This window comes from Rattus norvegicus, chromosome 3 (genome assembly GCF_021556685.1).
Source record: "Rattus norvegicus strain SHRSP/BbbUtx chromosome 3, alternate assembly SHRSP_T2T, whole genome shotgun sequence".
Lineage (NCBI taxonomy): Eukaryota > Metazoa > Chordata > Mammalia > Rodentia > Muridae > Rattus > Rattus norvegicus.
This window is the reverse complement of record NC_141536.1, coordinates 13967499-13989507: the sequence shown is the minus strand read 5'-3', so window position 1 is coordinate 13989507 and position 22009 is coordinate 13967499. Positions and strand designations below refer to the sequence as shown.

At 52.4% G+C, this 22009-nt stretch overlaps 1 protein-coding gene across 2 annotated transcripts in view; it reads right to left on the bottom strand.

Annotated features, from left to right (window-relative positions):
- Positions 1 to 4732: 4732 nt before the first annotated feature.
- Abl1 (ABL proto-oncogene 1, non-receptor tyrosine kinase) overlaps positions 4733 to 22009 on the bottom strand; it is a 103386-nt gene continuing 86109 nt past the window's right edge. The window contains 7 exon segments of one of the 2 annotated variants that reach the window (NM_001100850.1): positions 4733 to 7897; positions 10718 to 10882; positions 11378 to 11467; positions 13001 to 13153; positions 15558 to 15742; positions 17216 to 17393; positions 17668 to 17752. In NM_001100850.1, coding sequence (NP_001094320.1) covers positions 6201 to 7897; positions 10718 to 10882; positions 11378 to 11467; positions 13001 to 13153; positions 15558 to 15742; positions 17216 to 17393; positions 17668 to 17752 — 2553 coding nt within the window. In that variant the 3' untranslated portion in view covers positions 4733 to 6200. 2 annotated transcript variants of the gene reach the window in all.

Below are 22009 nucleotides of genomic sequence, written 5' to 3'. Positions count from 1 at the left end.
AAACCCCCAAAAATGAACCCCCTAAAATTAACAACCCCCCCAAGCCTCCCCCAACTCTGCACACAGGAGGACCCAGTGTGTCTTGGTTAATAAGACAATGCGTCTTTCTCCCAGCGCTTGTCTCCAGCTGCTGTCTGTCTCAGCCTCGTCTTTCCCCAGCGGTCTGACTGGAGCAGCCCCCATCCCCCAGTGGCAGAGCATTGAGGCTGTGATGGGGCCACGGATACAACAGGCCTCTGGCTCTGTTGTTCATTTGTCAGTAGGTGGACTGAGAAATTACAGCGGGAAATCAAAGTTCTGACAGTCCCCAAAGGGACGCCGGTAGCTGACATCTGAAGGGCCGCGGCGAAACAACACACTCCGCTGTGTATAGACTGAGAGTCTGAAAGTTAGAAGTGAAGAGGAAGAAAATAACCCAGATGCAAACAAACCCAAAACAGTCAGTGTGTTCTCCATCCCATTAGCACAAGACGCCTCTGGCAAGAAAGCCCGGCAGAGGCACCAAGCTGCCCGTTGAATGGCCGGTGCATCCCCTCTGGCTGCCCACGGTAGTGTTAGCTAACCTAAGGGCCTCCTGGGAACTGAACCCTGAAAGGGGTGGGATTTTTTGTTGTTTTTGTGCTAAGCAAGGTTGAGTTTCAAATACCCAAACTAGGAATTACCCTGTGTATCTTCTGAAATAAAAGTTGTAACAAGTGTAGCATCATAATGGGATGCTGGCCTCCTCCTTGCAGGTCCTCTGGGCCCCAGAAACTTCTTTTCTTGAGTTCCTCCAGCCTTCACTTTGGGGAGATGGAAATCAGGTTGCCTGTACCCCGTACACCTCTCCAAGCAGCCCCTTAATTGGCAGCTGGGCGAAGGTGCAGGGAGAGGAGAAGGCACAGGCTGTTTTCCTCTCCACTTCCCTGTTCCCTGAGTTTCTCAGAATGAGTGTGAGGGAAAAAAAAAAAAAACCCGACATCTCCACCTGGGGGAGGCGAGGGGAGGTGTGTGTAGGGGGGACAGGCTCGGTCTGGGCTGTGTGCAGGCCTGGGGCCAAGCAGAGCATCCCTTTCAAAGGCTGCTGAGTCTCCTACATCCCATCCCGGGTCACACACAGCCGTCAGAAGCAGCTCACTCCAGGGCTGGCTGTGACTGCTGAGATGAGAACTTATATTGATGTTTCTATGGCAACATCTCCCCTCCTCCTTGCAAGTAGCGGCTTGCCCCCGTTCACAATTGAATAATTTTCCATTGAGCTGTCACAATTAATTGGTGGATTTTTATTAGCCTTTTAGAACCATACTGGGCCAGGCCCAGCTTGGCCCCTCACAGTATTCTGGTGTTTTCCGTTCTGTTAGTGACTTTACGTCCTCTGTAGCAGCTTTCAATCCTCGGCAGCCAGGAAGCCACTTCATTAAGGTTGACAGATCAGAGCCACAAAAGAACCGTGTTGACTGGGGAGCAGGGCCGGGAGGTGAGGTGAGGAGGGGGGCCAGAGTCAAACACCTGACACTGCGGTGCCCTGCCTTCCCCCAAAGATACCCTGGGCTCCCCCCGGCCTTGTACATGAGTCCTGGGCTGCAGCCACAGGGACAAGACAAGCGCACCAGAATCTGTAAGGCACCATCTCGGGAAGATGTGACAGGGACTGTGTCCAGCGAAGGGATGCTACTGCTCTCCCCTAGTACGGACATCACGGGCACCACCATAGTCTCTGGGTCAGTGTCTGTGAAGACAGCCCTGAGAACACGGATCTGTGTTTCCACTCAGCTCCCTCGCCAGCCGGGAATGCCCACCCTTCTTCTGTGGGGCAGTACCCTGCCTCATTCAGACACACGTAGACAGGCCGAGACAGATAAGACCACAAGCCAGGGCTGAAGGGCACCCTGGGGACCGGGCCCTTGTGCCTCTCCTGACCCGTGAGGCTCAGCCTGCACACCCCCATTCACTCTGTGGGTAGGTAGGGCTCGTTTTGAATTTTCTTCTTTTGTGGTGCTGGGGTTCCAGCTCGGGCCCTCGCGCAGGCTAGGCAAGCGCTCTACCACTGAGCTGCACCCCGAGCCTGAGCCTGGCAGGTTCTTAATTTAGCAGGATTAGATTAACCTCATCGGAGAGGACTGGAATGAAGGGGGAAGCCTTCAAAGGAACGCATCTGCCGTCATTACCTTTAATCATTAGAAGAAAACCAACAAAGCTATTTTTTCCAGTTTGCTTGTACATTGGAGCTCAATAGCCCTGAAAATCAGAACAGTCAGACTGCTAAAGCATTGATCTGCTAAACCAGCTCGCCTACGTGGTGCTAAGCTCCGTCTTTAACCCCCTGCCCCCAAGTTTCCCACGCTCTGGCGGGGTCTAGGCCCTCCGCTGTCCTCTTGGGAAGGAGAAAAATCACTTCTCTCCAAACCGGGGAAGGGGAGGCTCTGAGAAACAACCACCCCGGAGTAGACTCAGCCCCACGCTGCTCGCCCGGCCGGCCTGGCATTTCCTGCTCTCAACCAGGAGCTGTCTGTAGCGCCACCCTGTATTCATTCAAGATATAAGCAAGAGGCAGGTATGGTGGTGTAGACCTGTAATCCCTCATCCTCAGGAGGCTGCAGCTGGAGGATCAGAAGTTCAAGGCCAGCTTTGGTTCCACAGCCAGATGGAGGCCAGCCTGGACTAATGAGTCCCTGTCTCAAAGAACAAAAAGAGAAAGGCAAATCTTCTCCGTGGTATGTACACATATGGGCTATTAGCTGCTAAGATGGGTGAAAAGGTCTGTTCAATTTCCCTGTGTTTAAAATAGTAATTAAATGCTTAAGGAAGAAGAAAAAGAAAGGCCCAGGACAGGTGCTCCGGTACCAGAGACACCAGATTCACAGCCCCCAACCCTGATGCGATCTGGTCTCATGGGGCCTAACTCCCGAAGCCCCTGGGGAGCGGAGTCCCACAGGTGTCTTGACTGCAGAACTGACATTAGCTGGAGCAGAGTCCCAGGCAAGAGGCTAAGTGGTTATCAGGGGTGAAGGCAGATGAGGTGGGGGTGGGGTGTTTGTGTCCCCGGCCACTTTAGTGTTATCTGTGCAAGACCAGACTTAGAAATGACTTCCTGGGGGCTGAGGACCATAGCTTTGTAAAGAGCCTGCCAGGTAAGCCAGGAGGAGCTAAATGCAGACCCACAGCACCTACAGAGAAGCCGGACACCAGTCTGTCATCCCGGCTCCGGCTGAGGGTGTGTGGGGTAGATGGCAGTGGTGGAAGTGGAGACAGGTAGATTCCTGGGGCTCGCTGGCCAGTTAGCCTAGCCAATGGGTGGGTTTCAGGTTCAATGAGAATCTGTCCCCTCGTGCTGTGTGGGGGTGGGGTGGGGTGGTGGTGGGTGGTGGAGGGTAACGGCGGTCAGAGAGACACTGTGTGGTCAGGCCAGCCAGTTTACCATTGTAGAGCCCAGCCTGGAAGGCGCTTCCACTGGGCAGGACGTAGCTATCCGCATTGTCTACCAATGCCCTGGCTAAGTGGCTTCGCCTCTTTGAGCTTGGACAGCACCAGACCTCAGGGCAGTTATGAGCATTCCACACGGCGACACGGGACCGTCACGGCTGTCATTTCCGACTTCCTCTGTGTACGTAGTCAGGTGTGCACGCACACGCACCACGGTGTACACGTGGGAGGTCGGAGGACAACTTGCAGTGGTTGGTTCTCTCTTTCACCACGTGGGCCCCGGAGATTGAACTCGATCATCAGTCTTGCACTAGGTGCTTTGGGTGCTGAGCCATCTCACTGGCCCCTCAGAATGGGCGTATCAGGGTGTGTCTCTCTGGGCAAACCCACAGCTATTGGATTCTAGGGAGCGGCCATGCTCGAAGGAGGTCAGTCTTTCTATCGTTGTTTTCAAGCCAGGGTTTCTCTGTGTAGCCCCGACGGCCCTGGCACTTGCTCTGTAGGCCAGGCCACCTGCCTTTGTGGGCACTGCCATGTCTTAGAAGTAACAAACTAAGTTTCCGATGACAACATCAGGACCTTCTTTGGGAGACAGGAAGTATTTTATGCTTGGGACAAGGTGACAGGTCTCACGCCTGTGGCCTTACAAGAAACAGAGAATATAGGCAAACAGTATTTGCGTGAGGTCACGGGGAGCACCCTTGAGTCCGTGTCACACATGGGCTACACAGCTACCCTGTGTGTGGTAGCTGCGGTGGCTGCCTCTGGGACCTCCTGCTGCTCCTGTTACACAAAGCAGCCACTCAAGGACGACCCTATTGGCTACAGAAAACCTGCAGGAGGGCCAGTGTCTAGATTTGATGGGTGTCTCTGAACCACTTTAACATTTGTGACAACAGCCAGGGGAGGCAGAGCCGGCTGTGTGGAGCTGTCAGAGTGGCAGGGTACCACAGCCTGTGGCCCTGGCATGGGCTCCAGTGACTGAATCACACCCCTCCCAGAGCCTGCTGGAGGAGGGGCTCGTTCTCTGCCCACTCAGACTTCACATCTGGCACCCAAAGGCACGTGTGTGAGTGTGCCGGGTGGCCGGCCGAAGGCTAGGGCAGGAAGTAGGCTCAGATGCAGAAGCGATCTTGCCGGGGAGGGATCCACTCTGCCAGCAAGAATCTCAGGTGTTTAGCCGCTCCTCCTCCAGGCCTGACACAGGACACGACCATCTGCTGTGAGGCCGACAAGAGCTGGGCAGCTGGCAACTATGTGCTCAGGACAAACGGGCTGTGATCCTTTGGGACATGAGGGGTGGCAAGGATGAATCACAGACCAAGCAGTCTGCCAATAGTTCTGTAAACATTTATTTAAAAAATACTACAGAGAGATTTGGATTCAAAAAACAGTCATATACAGAAACAAAATGTACTGGACTGAGAGAAAAGGGGAATGCTGCTGGAGTGCCAGAGGGGCACAGTGGTGAACTATTTACATATCACTTATAAGAGCACACGGCTATTTAAAAAAGAGTGTAATACCAAAGTGTAATACAAAATATAGTGGCACCGACATCAGCTACAGAGCAGTACCTTGTGAGCATGGTGTCAGCGCATGGTAGTGTCTGGCAGTGTGGACCATGGGAGAACAGTCCAGAGGAAATCATCTATCAACCCCGAGTCTAGGTGAGCAGTGTGGGCTTGGGGCAGCACAGCGCTGCAGGAGTGTGGAGGTGTCTTCCAGCCCTGTACAAGGCCTAGGTAGGTGCCCCGTTCTTCGCTGGCTGCTCTGGGTCAGTCAAGGAGTTGCCCACACCTGTCCCTGCCTGTGCTCAGCTCTGGTCCTGGCTGCCTGGGAAGGAAGACCAGCCCTGGCTAAGTCTACAAAGTACACCCAGCCCCAGCTGTGCTGTGTGCTCCCAGGAGCTCTGGGCTAAGCCCTGCTCAGTTGTTGGGTAGCAGTTCTAAGCAGTCAGGGCTCAGGAGAGCCCGGTGGTTTGTACCTAGTGGCTGTTCCTTCCTATGCAGACCTTTGAAATGCTCAAAACCCCAGAAGGCTGGATCCTTGTCATCAAGGCAAGGACCAGAGAGGATGGGTCTGACCTTAGAACAGGAGAGGGAAATGAAGAGTACTCAGAAATTCAGATTTTGGGGAGTCCCTGGAGCCCTAGGCTTGGCCTGGCTATGTGCCTGGTCAACCAGTGACTGCCACCCATGAAATTCAAGCTTGCTGTCCAGGATCTGCAGGGCGCACTGCTGAGGACATTGACAGCGGGTGACAGAGCACTGCCCAGCGCCTGTGTCCAGTCCCACCCACCCGGGCACCTAGCTTTAGCACCTCAAGACCCTTAAAGCAATTTTCCTTCACATGAAAACACAGTGAGCACAGGCTCTCTGGGACAGTTTGTGAGCATAGAAGGTTAGGGACAGCAAGCACAGGGCTCCCATGCCTTGGTGACAAGAAGTCCAGCAGAAGAGGTGGTTTTCCTGCAAGGCTGACCTGGGAGCTGGGTCTGAGGCACCGGGGAGTGAGGAGCCTGGCGGCCTGGCGGGCCAGGTGCAGTCTTCAGAGCAGGAGGCCGGTCCACAGTGGGACAGTGGGGCAGTGAGGAGAAGTGGCTTGAGGTGCCTGGGTTGGGCAGGAAAGGTGCACAGCGTAGGTGGAAGAGCTGACTCCATCACACCCTGGCTCTGTGTGGTGCTCTGTAAAGCTCCTGGGGAGAGGTACCAACTCCCCAGTCCTCTGTCCCCATCTTTATAAGCACAAAAGCCCCGAGGGCTGCAGTATCTCTCGCTGACACACACAGGTTGCTGCTACCTCCGGACAATGTCGCTGATCTCCTTCACAGAGCTAAGCAGCTTGCTGAAGTCTTGTGTGGCCGCTGGCCCACTGGAGGCTGTCGCAGGGCAGATCTGCAGCTCTCGGAGGTTGCTCTCCAGCTTGTTGATAGCCTCGCGGAAGGCAAACTTGTTCCTCATCTGCTGGATAGAGTCCACGTAGCTCACACAGAATGTGTACAGGTTCTTGCCCGCCTCCAGCACAGCACTGTGGCTGGCCATCTGCTCCGAGTTCCGGGAGATGGCAAGGCACAGGGCCTCAGTACTGTCCAGAACCACACCCTTGGTGATGGTGCCACTGGCGATGCGCTCTGGCGGCTGTCGGGTCTTTCGAAGAGACACACGGGTTGATATGAGGGGGATGAAGGCAGCAGAAGATGGCTGCTGGTCCCCAGCCAGGGGTGAAGGTGCTGGCGCTGTGGAGGGGGTGGAGACCGGGCTGGTGGGGGTCCCCGGTGGCTTAGTAGCTGACTGAGGCTTTGGCACAGATGGGGGCACAGATTTTCTCAGTCCTTCTCCAGGCTGGCCAGCCTTGGTGGGGTCACTGTTCACAGCATCCACAGACAGACTTGTGCATTTTGTCTTGGTGGCCCCACCTGCCTCCCCAGCCACATCTTGGCTGGGGCTCTGTGCAGGCTTCCCTGCTTTCCCTGTGGAGGAGGGCGGAGGTGGCGGGGCCGGCTTGAGCTTGGACAGCCGCCCCTTGTCTCTCCCTGGGGACTCCGAGCTGTGCTTGTGTCTCCTTGCACGGGGCTCCTCGGAGGAGGCCTTGCTGAGGCCCGCTTTGTTGCTGGGGGCTGCTGGCTCTGCAGTGGCAGGAGTCCCCATGCCCGAGGCATTGCCCTTGGTGGCCTCGTCCTTGTGAGAGGGGCCAGAGGAGGGGGAGGCAGGGACCTGCCTACGGAGGAGTTTGGGGGTCAAGCTGGGAGGGCTGGAGCCAGGGCTGGATTCCGTGTCTTTGAAGACATCTTCGGCGGCCTCCTCAGTCTTCTTCACCAGCCGAGGAGGGGGTGTCGCTGTGCTTTTGGCCACCTGCTCAGACCTGCTCTCACTGGTGCGTTTCCGAGGCAGAGCTGGCTTTTCACTTTTGTGCCCTCCAAAGGTGGAAGAGTCAAACTGCTTACCAGCAGACGGCAGGTCCCGAGGCAGCGTGACTGACCGCCACTCAGTGTCCCTAACCCCATGGGGCATGCAGGAGGCCGAGCAGGAGCGCAGGAAGCGCTTACTGGAACTGAGGCCACTCTCCTCTTCAGCAGCAGCGAGGCGGCTGCTGGTCAGTGTGCTGCTCTTCTTCCACACATGGGGAGAGCGGAAGCCCGAGTTGCCTGGCTCCCGGAAGGCTCCATTGGGGACGCCAGCCCCATTGCTGGCCTTTGGGGACTTGGTAGGCTCTACTGCATCTGAGGTGAGAGCTGGTGGCCCATTGCTGATTTCCCGGCCGTCATCCTCACTAGCCCCTCTGCGTTCTGACTGGCCATCCATCTCTCGGAAGGAACTGCTGCGCTTAGGGGGCGTCGGCGCCATTTTCTTCTTCTTCTTGATCAAGGCGCTGAACAGGTTGGTCTTTTTGTCTTTGGGGAGGAGACGCTCATCTTCATTTAGGCTGCCGTCCGGGGGCCCACGCTCTTTCCGAGGAAGCAGTGGTGATACAGCAGGTTCACTGTCCAGTGCGTCTGAAACAGAGGAGAGAGTGAGCAACAGTGCCCAGCAAACGCTGCCTCAGGGCTAGCGACCCACTGTGGGGAGGCTCCGCATGGCGCGTCTGCACCCTCGGCCTTCATGGCACGAGCAGCTCGGAGCTCAGCACCACTGGAGGGCGGAAGACACAGCTGTGGCACTCCTCACGGCTCGGCCTTGTCATCGATATCATGATGACCCCTGTCACCGTCAGTAGAAGTAAAAGTCTCTCTCCCTGAACCCAGAGGGTCAAGGGCTGGAATGACCCTGCCTTCCTCATCCTGAAGCCTGTTAAAGCTGTGGAGCCCTCCACTGTCAGCAGAATGACAATGCCAAGTCAGACCTGCTGAGGGGAAGACATCAGCTGTCCCACGGGGGCATGACAATCAGCTGCTGTGACAACAGGGCAAGATGACCTTTACGAAAGTTCACATGGGTATTTTTAAAACACGAGGGACATGGCTGGGCAGAGGTGCCTGCACCCTACACTCAGGAGGCAGAGGCAGCCAGATCTCTGAGTTTGGGGCCAGCCCAGTCTACAGAGTTCCAGGTCAGCTAGGGCTACACAGAGAAACCCTGTCTTGAAAAACAAAACAAAAAAGAAGCCTTTGTGCTGTCAGGCACTGCAGCCAACTGTACAAGGCTTCCTTCTGTCAGCCTCCAGGATGGAGGTAGACTGTGCAGCTGTCCTAAGACTGGTAGACATGAGCATCAGAACGAGGCAAGCAGAGGACCTGGGTCTCTACTGGGTCACAGAGCCACACCCAGAGCACAATGTTTGGGGCACTCCTGGCTCAGCAGATGACCTACCCAAAACTTCAGTAATGACACTGATGGAACAATCTCCCTCTCTCTCTCTCTCTCTCTCTCTCTCTCTCTCTCTCTCTCTCATCACTGCTCTCTCATCACTGGCTTTTTCTTTTCTTTTTTTTTAAATTTATTTATTTTATTTATATGTTAGTACACTGTCGTTCTCTTCTGACACTTCAGAAGAGAGCATCTCATTACAGATGGTTGTGAGCCACCATGTGGTTGCTGGGAATTGAACTCAGGACCTCTGGAAGAGCAGTCAGTGCTCTTAACCGCTGAGCCATCTCTCCAGCCCACACTGGCCTTTTCTAGTCGATGCTCCTGCAGCAGCTTCTCTTTCCCACTGCCAATGACCTGACAGCATGGCAGCCGATGGGGAAGACAGCACAGCTTGTGTGCTGCAGCTGACACAGGCGACACAGGGGAGGGAGATGATCCAGTGGCTCTACAATTTGGACTTTCTTGTTTATATAAACTTTCTTAAGACACACATGTGTGTGCACATGCCACAGCATATCTGTAGAGGTCAGAGGATAAGCGCAGGCATCAGTTCTCCCTCCCGAGGTTGTTTGAGGTAGTGTGTCTGTCGTTTACTGCTGTGTGTATAACACTAAGTGGCCCTTACATTTCTGAGGAGTCTCCTGCTGCCCCCTCCTGTCTCTGAGGAGTACCGGGAGTTTCGGACGTGTTTCCACATGTGACTCTGACTACTACTCAGCACTTCCCACTGAGCCACGCCCTCGTCTCGCATGCAAACTTCCAAACACACTCCTTTAGCACCTGTGTCTGGATAGCTTTATGACACAGTGACAGTCACCTGAGCAGAGAGCCTCAAATGAGAACACCCTTCCATAAGACTGGGCTATGGACAAGCCTGTGGAACATTTTTTTTTTTTTTCGGAGCTGGGGACCGAACCCAGGGCCTTGCGCTCGCTAGGCAAGCGCTCTACCGCTGAGCTAAATCCCCAACCCTGGAACATTTTTTTAATTAGTGACTGATGGGGTGGGCCCAGCCCATTGTGAGTGGGGCCATCCCCAGGATGGTGATCACAGGCTCTATAAGAAAGCAGGCTGAGGAAGCCACAGGGAGCAAGGCAATAAGCAGCACCCTCCATGGCCTCTGCATCAGCTCCTGCTCCAGTTCCTGCCCTGACTGAGTTCCTGTCCTACTGGAGTGGATGATGACTTGTAGTGTGGAAGCATATGCTAAGGAACCACCGCTTTCCTCCTGCATCCTGCAGTCATAGCGCTTCCCGGCAGCAATCGTGACCCTGACTGAGACAGTCCCTAGAGCCCTTTTATGCTCTGTAGGTTTGACCATCAGCAGGAGTATAGGTTTAGAATTACAACTGTTTAAACAACAGAACTGTGGAGTCTGCTGAGCAATGCCTCCCATGAATTCCTAGCAGAATCAAACTTTATCCTGCCTGGTCCCACACAACCAGGCCGACGGCCCATCAGCCCATGATGGGAGCCCTCGGGGCCCTTTGAGTTCAGGGACGGGCGAGCAGCCCCCAGGTCAACTGACTTTAGTGGGTCTGCAGGAGAGGCGGATGCTGTTGTCCTGGCACTTACTCAGGGCACAGCCGGCATGCAGGAAGCTGCAGACACTTGTCATACTATCCCTGTAGATCTCCCCAGCTCCAGTGCCCTAACTGAGCCTGCAGACAGTTCACGGAGACAGCCTTTCTAGAGACCACACGGAACTCAGTGCTGACTGAGCCCGGACTGCTCCGTGGGCTCCATGTTGTTTAGTGCTGTGACTGCCCTGGAAGATGCCCACAGGGCTGTGAAGAGCACAGCAAAGGTGGATGTGCTTTCTTGGCAGGAGTCCCAGTTTTCAGCTTGTCTAAGCAACTGCTGAAAGGCTCCCCTGGGCAAGAGGCGAATCTTCTTCCCTGGGCTGGACCACTGAGGAGGGACTGATGCCCTCTGTGCCAGGCCCACTGACGGCTTCTGCTTGCCTGCCTGGTTTGAGGGGTGAGGGATGGGAAGGGCGGACGTACCGCTTTCGCCCAGGCCCTTCGTGTGGAGCAGTTCCAGGGCGTCAGGTGCATCTTTCTGCTCAGCGGTTTTCCTGCAGGTTCTGGTCTTGGTGGGCAGCTCTGGGGCCTGCAGGGTGCTCCCGGCGGCTCCTCTCATGCCTCGTTTCCCCAGCTCCTTCTCCACCTCTAAGGACCACATAAACATAACCCAGTAGTCATCAGCAAAGATGCCAGATTGCAAGGGATTCTTTTTTCTTTGCTCTTTTTCTAATTTATTTTAAAGTTACTTTTTGTATGTGTATGGCATTTTGCCTGCAGGTATGTCTGTGTACCACATGGGTGCAGAGGCCAGAAGCTGGTAATGGATCCTCTGTGACTAGTGTCGTGGGTTACCATCATCTGGGTGCTGAGAACTGACCCCAAGTCCTCTTAGCCACCATGCTAGCTCTCCAGTTCCTGGGATTCTCTTTTTCTTAAGATTTATGCAGTTAGAGAAAAGGAACACAAAGCAGAAGAAACAGCTCTTGGCATGTTCTAGAACTCTGCATGCCTGCACCTGACAGACACAGAGCCACCACCAAAGCCTCTGAAGAGTGCTGTCTGGTACCAGGTCTGAAGTGAAGGCTTGTCCAGCCTCAACCCAACCCTCAACCCACTGCAGGCCCCTGGGAGGCATGTTACCGTCTGAGATGCTGGACTCCTGGAACATGGTTTCAAAGGCTTGATGGATTTCAGCAAAGGAGGGCCGATCAGAGGGGTTCCACTGCCAACCTGGACAGAGAAGGCCACGTCAGAGCAGCCGGAGAGCATCGCTAACAAACCAGAACTAGCCACACCCAAGGAGCAGTCTGGACATGAAAGAGGCATTCCAAGCCTGCTGATGGCTGAGGCTGGGACAGGCTAATGGCAAAAACTCCTGTGTCCTCTGACAGACACTAAGAATTAAGAAGACATCATATACAGGCAGTAATACTGTTTGCAAAATCCCAGAGACACCGATAATAAAAACCACATCTATAAACATTTCTCCAAACCCCAGTGATAGACAGGGAGTTAACAAGGCAACAGCCTGCCTCGGTCACCATCCTTACTGATGCTATCAGTGTCTACCGTCCCCATTAGCACAGACGAGCATCTCTCTTGCTTCTTTGAGATTAGACCTCATTACTGTCTGGGCTGTTTGACAAGCAATACTCCTGCCTCAGCTTACCTTGCACTGAGACCACAGCCTGTATCACCAATAGCATGACAACGAGACTAAAAGGACTAGGGCTTGGAGAGGTGGCTCAGCAGCTCAGAGCCTTGCTGCTCTTGCACAGGACCCAGGTTCAGTTCCCAGTACCCATGGGACTCACAACCGTCTGCAACATCGCTGGTTTGTTATCACAGCACAGATTCTTTGGACCTACGGCCCAGCTTTTAGGAATATCGTGCTACATGCAGAGACGAGGCTAATCGTGTGTGTCTGCCTTATACGCAGCAGCAAACACAGGGCCACAAAATGGCACACTCTGCCAAGACTGATGCTAAGTTTGACCACTGGGATCCACACAGTAGAAAAAGAGAATCAGCTCTTCAAAACTGTACACTGTAGAATGCATGCCCCATAAACAAACAAACAAAATAAATAATAAAAATATAATTAAAGCAAACAAGTGTGTAAAATATGAGTGGATGCTTCAAACTGTTAACTGAAATGCTAGACAGCAGCATTAATGAAGGTAGGGAACATGGTGAGGAAGATCTAAGTATACAGACAGCAGCACTATATGCTAGGAAAAAAAGGTGAGGGAATGATCACATGAACACATGATACAGCCATGTGCACACATGCACACCACACAGATGCGCTCATACACTCGCACAATACAAACACCAGAGTTCTATCATCTGGAGCGATTTGTAGCCAGGTATTTGGAAGCAGGACCTAGGGATCTGTACTAATAATACCCAGGTTGACATCTAACCCTCTCTATGCTTAAAGAACTTAAAGCGACCTGGGCATGGTGACTCATACCTGTAGTCCTCGAGCTTGTGTGGTTCAAGCAGGAGAGTCACTGTGTAGTCAGGGCTACATAGTTCAAGACCCTGATCCAAAACAAAAACCAAACAAAAACCAAAACTAGCTGTCCCAGAGGGAGACAAAACCAACCCAGAGGTACTACATCTGGGAATAAGCGCACGGAAGACTCAAAGTCACACTGCATGGATGGCTTGGGAACACAGGGACAGAGTGCCAGGGCCCACTGGAATGGCTTTGTGCAATTTCCTCAGAGTAGTGCTGAATGGGTTGGGGAGGCTCACATGCTCGCATGAGTTCGTAGACTTTCTCTGGGCAGCCTTCCGGGCGCTCCATGCGGTAGTCTTTTTCCAGCAGCTCATAAACCTGAGACAGGTCAATTCCCGGGTAAGGTGACATGCCATAGGTAGCAATTTCCCAGAGCAATACTCCAAATGCTGAAAGAAAGAGGGAGAGGAAGACTATCAGGGTGTGTGAGCATTGGCCAGTGAGGTAGCATCTGCACAAAGCTAATGACCTTTCAATCCTGAAACCCGGCATAAAGGTGGAAGGAGAGAAGTTGTCCACAGAGTTGTGCTCTGACAGTCACATGTGTGCCATAGCATGCACACAACCAAACAGACATATCACACACATACATACCAAAACACCCAAACACACACCCCGCCCCCAACACACACAGGACATACAGGCATTTTCCACGCTGTGCAGCAGAGAGACCTGCAGAGCAGTCCCAGCATTGACAGTTACCAGGCTCTCCATGGTAATAGCCTAGGAGAGGTAGGACAGAGCAAAGCTGTTTACTCAAGCTACTCTAAAGCATGCAAGGGAGAGAGGGGAAGGTGAGCCTCCTGGGGCACAGGGTCCCCCTCGGGTAGGCAGCATAGGGCTCTAAGTCAGCTGCCATGTTCTGAGCATAGCTCTGTGACTGTAGCCACATGCCTGTCGGGCCGTGGGTTGTTTGAAGGTGAGATTACTTCCAAGGTCCCTTCCAGCTGCAACAGTTTGTAAAAATCTTGTGAACTGTCAAAGTCGTGGCATCCTTCTTCCCACTAAGAACCAGGATTCCTTAGAAAAACAGGTGATTGAGACCTAAGACAGGGAAGAAGCCCGGACTATCTTGTTCCCTGGAGCACAGATATTGTGGAAGACTACAGGGTACTGTCAAAGGACAAGGAAGGAGACGGCCAGAGATGAGGAGAAGAAGCACAGTATACTGGAACACAGGAATGTGTCAACAAAGAACTCAGAGTGACACCACAAAACACTAGCAAATCAACTGCCACCAGCACAGGGCACTTGGAAAAGTGGGAGACATGAAAGGCAGTTTCTGAACCCACCACTCCTATACGAAGTCTACCACTGGACAACCAAGGACACAGAGGCTTTTCCTTTTATACTCCATGGCTACAGCCTGTTGAGAATACCACTGACCATCAATTGCTGCTACACCGTATCCCTCCAGTGCAGCGGTGTCTCAGCCTTCCTGATGCTGGGACCCTTAATACGGTTCCTCATGGTGTGGTGACCCCAAGCATCGAATTATTTTCATTGCTACTTCATAATTACAATTTTGTTATTGTTATAGATTATAATGCAAATATTTTTGGAAATAGGTTGTCAAAAGGGTCATGACCCACAGGTTGAGAATCACTGTACCAGAGGGAGAAAACTCAAGCATAGATCAACCAACCTAAAACCATCAGCCTCAGGGGTTGGGGATTTAGCTCAGTGGTAGAGCGCTTGCCTAGCAAGCGCAAGGCCCTGGGTTCGGTCCCCAGCTCCGAAACAAAAGAAAACAAAACAAAAAAAAAAACCCCAAACAAACAAACAAACAAACAACCCATCAGCCTCTGCTAACGTACTGAATGAAAGAAAAGTCAACTCAAATGTCAGCAGCTAACCAGACCTGACCCAGATCACAGCACAGAGACACAGTGAACACAGTCTAGAATCTAGACAGTCTAAAGAAAAGGGACAGAGTTTATCAATAAATGACCAGCAGGGAAATACAATCAGTGATGGCAGACCCAGGATAAAGACACACAGGACACATCAATGCATTGAGAGAGGCATGTCTGGTTCCCAAGTGAGGCAAATACTGAAATGTGTGTGTGCAAAATCATGTCTGGAGTTTGCTTTAAAATAACAAGAGGAAAGGGAGTAGGCGGGGCACAGGGCTCACTACTCAACTCCACCTTCTTTGATTACTCTTGGCATGAAAAGTTCTTAAAGCTGGGCAGTGGTGGAGCACACCTTTAATCCTAGCACTTGGGAGGCAGAGGCAGAGGCGGAGGCAGGTGGATTTCTGCCTACAGATTGAGTTCCAGGACAGTTGCAGTTGTATAGAGAGATCCTATCTCAGAAAAAAAAAGTTCTTTTTTTTTTTTGGAGCTGAGGACTGAACCCAGGGCCCTGCGCTTGCTAGGCAAGGGCTCTACCACTGAGCTAAATCCCCAACCCCCAAAAAGAAGCTCTTTAAAAATGAAAATAAACAACAGGTGACACTTCCACATGAAGTGCCCTGTTTACAGCCCAAGCCAAAGTGACCAGCTTTCTGCAGAGAATATGATTCTGGATGCCGCCCCAGGGTGGGCTCTGGCATCATCAAATCCAAGCAGCAATATGGAATGAAGACCTGAAGGTGGTGCTATTCTGGATCATTCTAGAAGTGGCTTTTGCTTTATTTGTTAAAGAAAAGAACAAACAGGAGTTTAAAATAAGCCAGAAACAAACCAGAAAGACTGTGGTGATGGAGGAGAGATGGAGGTGTGGCAGTAAAGAGTGAAGGAAGTAGAAGGGGAGTCCCCTGGCCAGGACTGGCCAGGATCTGGCCCTTACCCCAGACGTCCGACTTGATGGAGAACTTGTTATAGGCCAGGCTCTCGGGTGCAGTCCACTTGATGGGGAACTTGGCTCCAGCATGGGCTGTGTAGGTGTCCCCTGTCATCAACCTGCTTAGGCCAAAATCAGCCACCTTCACCAAGTGGTTTTCCCCTACCAGGCAGTTCCGGGCAGCAAGGTCTCTGAGAAAAGAAAAGGGTCATCTGCGGGTGCTCCTGGCTGACACCCTTCCTGTGTCGCTCCCTACTACTGACAGGCATGATGCTGACAAGGAAGATTCAGTGTGGCCCCCAGAAGCTTCCGAATGCCCTGCCGTGGAGCGACCATTCCTCAGCAAATACTAGTCAGGCTGTGTAGCACGGGCAGGGCAGACACAGTGGAAATGGGGCAGTTCTGCCCCACGACCTGGAGCCTGTTAATTACCTTGGAACTTGGCTACCTCATCCATGACACGAAGATGGTAACCAAGCGTGCCTTGGGCAGCTGTGGTATCCCTACTTTCCTCTTGCTTCCTGATGCAGACTCCAGTGTGTTTGAGAAACTCTCCTGTATAATCACCTCCTGAATCTCCAAGAGAGGAAGGGTCTAATCTCTGGTTCATGGATGTTAACCATGAAATCCTGAGGCAACTGGGAACGGAGGAATGAGAGGATGAGGGAGCTCGGGCAATGACTGCATGCTACAGATTGATCACCAGCAGCGGGAGAGAAATGAAACACACAGCGTTGTGCCTAATAGGATTTTGGGAAGGCATTTTAGTGTGTGAATGGAAGGGGAACGGGGCTGGCCATGCAAGGCGAGCCAGAAGTCAGGAAATCTCAATTTGCAGCATCAGAGGCTACACTTTGCTGAGCGACAGGAGCATTTGGATTGGGCTCTCGTGGAGCAGAAAAAGATCTGTCTTCCGAGGGGCTGCCAGCATTTCACACATGCTACTTATTCCTGGCCATGAAATCTCATGTCGAGGTTTCACACTTGAGTTAATTGGGTAGGAAAGGTCACCACAGTGGCGTGGAGAACATCTTGCATGACGGAGTTGGGCCAAGCCCATCAGGCTCCCTCAGGCTCCCTCCTGCACAGGTTGTCACTCTGCTAGGAAGCCACTTCCACCAGCAAAGCATGCAAACCCAGATAATTGTGGTACACTTGAAGGTCAAAACACTCTGGGTTTTAAAAACAGCAACGGGCTTGCATGTATATAATTCTCCAGCCATGGAGCCATCCCAAAGCCCAGTGACAGCTGGTGGACAAGGAAACACAACGGGAGGAGGAAAAGCCACACAATGAAGCTAAGCCGAGGCAGAGAGAGGTCATGAGTGACCGAGCGCTGGCCTCAGGAATGCCTGGTTTCAGAGGGAGCCAAAATTACCAGGAAGAAGGTCTTCTACGAATTTCATTTCATATTCCACTAAATCCACAATGGCTCAGAAATGAAACACTCTTCCCTGGGGATTAGCTGCTCCACTGGCCCGGCCTGGGCCTGAAGCACTTAGTCCCGCCAGCTGCAAGCACTGCTTACACCAGAATTGGTGTCGCCTTCGTTCCGAGGGCCAGTGAGCTGCTAGGACCAGGGCTGGAAGCTGAGCCCTAAGACCCGCAGCTGGGTGCTCTGAGGCAGGGGTGAGGCTGGCTGAGGCTGCTTTGCCTAGCCCTACCTGTGGATGAAGTTCTTCTTCTCCAGGTACTCCATGGCTGATGAGATCTGTGTGGCCATGTAGAGCAGCACCACAGCGCTCACCTCCTGCCGGTTACATTCCCTCAGGTAGTCCAGCAGGTTCCCATAGGTCATGAACTCGGTGATGATGTAGAACGGAGGTTCCCGGGTACACACCCCTGACAACAGACACAGGCTTCAGCATGTGGCTCTGAGCCAGGGGAAGGAGCCCTAGGAAAGTCTGGCACTGAAGAAAGGGCTCCTGGCCTGGTAGGAGGGCTCAGACCCCAGAAGCCACGTGAAGGTGGAAGGAGAGAACTGACCAGAAAAAGCTTCTTCTGACCTCCCCACCTGCCCCAAACATTCAGTCGTCTTTCATGAGGAAGTGGTGCCCATTCAGCCCGACATCACAGCAGCGGCTTGCGGCCGTCTCCTGCGTCTGCGCTTGGTTACCTAGCAGCTGCACCAGGTTAGGGTGCTTGATCTCCTTCATCACTGCGGCTTCCTTCAGGAACTCCTCCACCTCCATGGTGTCCTCCTGCAGAAGGGAAGCTCAGATGCATGACATCTGTTTAGAAGGAAGTGTCTAAGAGGGAAGACAGCTTCAACGGCTAAGGCAAAGAGCAGTGGCGACCTGCACTCAGCCCCAGCCACTGCTTCCGATGAACACTGGCTATGCTGGCCTTGAAAGGCCCATGGGGTCTTGTCCTGGTGATATGAAGACTCCTGTGGGGCAAATTCTCACCCGGGGCATTATGGATCATATATGAAATGTCACCAAGGGCTCATGTTGTGAACAGCTGCCCCCGGCTGTGGGGCAGTTGTGGGAGGCTGTGGAACCTTTCAAGGGGGTGGGGCTTGCCTGGGAGTTCTCATTATAGGCAGGCTTCTACAGCTCAGACCCAGGCTCTGGTTCTAGAGCAGCTCTCCTCTTCCTGGGCTACAATCATGGGAACAGCTTTGCCACACACTCCTGCCACCATGGACCAAACTACCCTGCCAGGCTTTCTGCAGTGATGAACTGAAATCCTTTGACACCATGAGCCAAGTTGGATCTTTTCTCCCTTAAGGTGTTCCTGTCGGGTATTCCGTCTGGCCCAGAGAGTCAATGGGGCCAGAGTGGCCTGATATTGCTGCCTGGATCTTCTGTGGAGTCTTGGAGAGATGTGCAAACACTACAGAACTATTTCTACAAGTACTGTTTACTTCCTGATCTAACACCCTTAACATTAAAGAGGGAACACTGTGAAGAATCTGAAATGGAGCTGGCTTGAGAGAGCCACTTTCCAGAATGCAGAAATAGCAGACAGACCCTGAGCTACTCAGGTATGCAGTGTCATGAGCACCTAATGAAGCAATCATCACTGACTAGGGGGTCAATCACCCAGATTCTAAATCAGTTTTACCAGCAGCTCTCTGATGACTCAGAATCATCTGTGTAGGTCACACAATACAGGACCAGAGATGGGCAGACCACCACTGTTTCCACCTTTCCAGGCTGAGTCTGAAGGGCTGTGGTCTATGCTACTCAGCCTCCTTGAACCTAAGCCACTGTTCCTTTGAATCAGCTACCATAAACAGGAAGCAGCAACAGTGAGTGGTAGGGTATCCCTAGTTGCAAGAACAAGGCTCTGGAGGTAAGGAGAACAGTAGGCCACATGCAGTGTCTGCAGGGAGTCTGCCTGTGTGGCATGGAAGAGGTGTCATGAAAATCAGCTCTCTGGGTAGACAGCTTCACCAGACCTCAGACTAAGTGTGGAAGTGTCTACACTGTCCTGTGCTAAGTGCAGAGCTGTCTACACAGTTGGCACTGTGGCTGTTCCAGTTCCTGCCGTGGAAAGGGAAGTGACACTCCAGAGGACAGACCAACCTTTTCTTGATGCTTTCTGGCTTTGGTCAGCCACAATGAGAAGCAAGTCAGAGCCAGTGTGATGGCTCGTTATTACCAAACACGGGTTCTAGAAGACTATGGAGATGCTGTCTACTCTTTAACAACACAGGCTGCTCTAATGCTACCACAGCTGGCTGTCAATGCCCAGCAGTGCAGAGGGCATTCATCCCATGCCACCCAGCCACTGGCTGCTGGGCTCCTCAAGTCTCTTCTGTTCTGAAGCTGCAGGCAACCAGTCTGGTGTGCGGCACTGTGGTGATACACTATGGATGGCTGCCAGAACCAGGAGGTCAATGCTGCACAATCCAACTGGTTTTGGCAAAGTTCCTCTTCAGTGGTATTCTCTAACACTCAAACCTTTCTGTTCTAAAGCAATGCACCAACACAGTAAAGCACACAGGCTCATCACCTCAGAAATCTCCTTTGCTTTCCTACCCTTATCTAGAGACCCATGATCTCAAGGCAGAGTTACCCAAAAGCTCCTTCCTGCTGTGACTACAGATCCCTACTGTCTCTCACATACATACTCACACCCTGTGCAATCATTCCTGTCTGTCCCCACCCCGTGTGTCTGTCTCTCTGTCTGTCTCTGCCTGCCTGCCTGTCTCTCTCTCTCTTTCTTTTTCTTTTTTTTTTTTTTTTTGGTTCTTTTTTTCGGAGCTGGGGACTGAACCCAGGGCCTTGCGCTTCCTAGGCAAGCGCTCTACCACTGAGCTAAATCCCCAACCCTTCTCTTTCTCTCTCTCTCTCTCTCTCTCTCTCACTCTCATGTATGGGGTAATCATTTCTTGTCTTTTTTCCTTTCAGAAAAATCAGCGTGAGTTTGTCTCCCCCTGCTGGAATTAGACATGATTCAACAAATCATTTAAACGGTAACCTAATGTTTTTAAATATTGAAATTTAAAAGATAAAATACCAGGGAGCTGGAGAGATGGCTCAGCAGTTAGGAGCACTGGCTGCTCTTCCAGAGGCCCTGAGTTCAATTCCCAGCAACCACATGGTGGCTCACAACCATCTGAAATGGGATCTGATGCCCTCTTCTATACAGGGCTCGTTAATATATAAGACAATCTTTAAAAACAAGAACAAACTCCTCATCCCAATTTGTGAGGTCCCTGTTCTTTTTTTTAATTCACCCTGTCCTTTTGAAGACATTTTCCTTCTACATGGTCAAATAGAACATGAAGGCGTGGGTGAAAGAAATGCTTGGGGGATTTTCCTTTTTCTCTTCATTGCTTGTGCTTATGCTTGTCGGGGAAAAGAGGGGTCAACTGATCTCTTCACAGGGCCTGCATGGCACCACTCTTGTGGGAGGCCGAGGAACTCTGAGACAGTGCTATGGGTGTGTGTGTGTGTGTGTGTGTGTGTGTGTGTGTGTGTGTGTGTGTGTCTAAGAGGATGGCTTGTTGGTTATGCTGACCTGGCTTTGCTGCTGGCTGTGTGAGACCCTGGCAACTTAATGACCTGCAACCCTCATCCCCACTCTTCTATGAATCTTTCTTTTCTTCTGTCTCTCCTTAGAGGCAAGAGCTCACATGATGGCCTCAAACTCCCACTCCCCCTTCCCCCACCTCCCAAGAGCTGAGATTACAGCTGTAGACAGTGCCCAAGGCTCTGTGCAGACAGACAGGCACTCTGAGCTGGGCCACATCCTAGCCTCCAGACTTGTTTCAGTGACTGGCCAGCAGACATCAGGGACACACTAACTGCAGTGGAGGGAACAAGCACACCGCTCGTTTGGAAGGAGGACTGGATTTCTAATGAGCCCTGTCTTCTCATGGGCATTGTGGAGGCAGTGCCTTACACAGGCGGGCCTTGCACCCTGCTGGTTAAGCATGGGAGGAGGCAATGCTCTGTGAGACTACTGAAGGCCAGCAGGGCTCTCCTGAGGAGTTTCACAGCCAAAACCAGCAAGGGAAGTCCAGGAGCAGCCTTTCCTAACCTGCGGCTACCATCCCTTAGGAGTCACAGATCAGGTATTTACAATTCATAACAGCGGCAAAATTACAGTTCTGAAGTAGCAATGAAATAACTGTGTGGGGTCATAAGGCACCGTGTTAAGGGTTGCAGCATTAGGAAGGCTGAAAACACTGCCTCAGAGGATGTGGAGGAAGGTCTCCTATGGAGCAGAACTGAGGCCCACCTGTATTTTTCATGGGATCTGAGGAATAAGACTCTGAGGGAGGGAGATGGTGAAAGAGTTGGGCCTGGGAGTTGGGTGCCTGGCTTCGAGTTCTGGTTCAGGGCTCCAGCTTCCACAGCCTTAGCGGTGATGTGTTAGTACTTGCATGAGCTGAGGAGCTGCTGCTGTACGGACTAGTAGGTCACACACTCAGCTCTGTAGGCTGCACTAACTCAGGACTCTGGCCATTACTGTAATTGTGTAGCTCTCGACGTCTGCCGAGGAGGTAAAGAGCCAAAATCCTTTACTCCTCTCCTCTGAGAAATGGGTAACTAATGGCAGAGCCTCACTCCCGCAGGGCTGGGCAGAGTAGGGACAGAGCATTTAGCAAGTTGCACGTGTGAGTCCTGAGTTAAGACAACCTCCAGTGAGGTCAGGCGCCATGAAGGATTACTGGCAGATACCCTCCCAACAGAACCTATTACTCCTTACCAACCATGGTGCATACATGAATGAGGTGCCTGGGAACCTGCTGAAGTCTTAACAGAAAATATCAGGACAGACCCTCCTCTGGATACCCTCTGCTATGCAGAGCTGAGCACTGCCCATCCATGGGGCCTCCCAGCTGTGTAACCTCCGTCTTCCTTAATGCCCTGTTTGTGGTGTGTGGAGAGCATGTGCCACAGCACATGTGTGGCGGGACTCGGTTCTCTCCTTACCATGTAGGTTCAGGGGAGCCCTCAGTGTGAGGCTCAGCCCAGTCCCTTTACCTACTGAGTCAC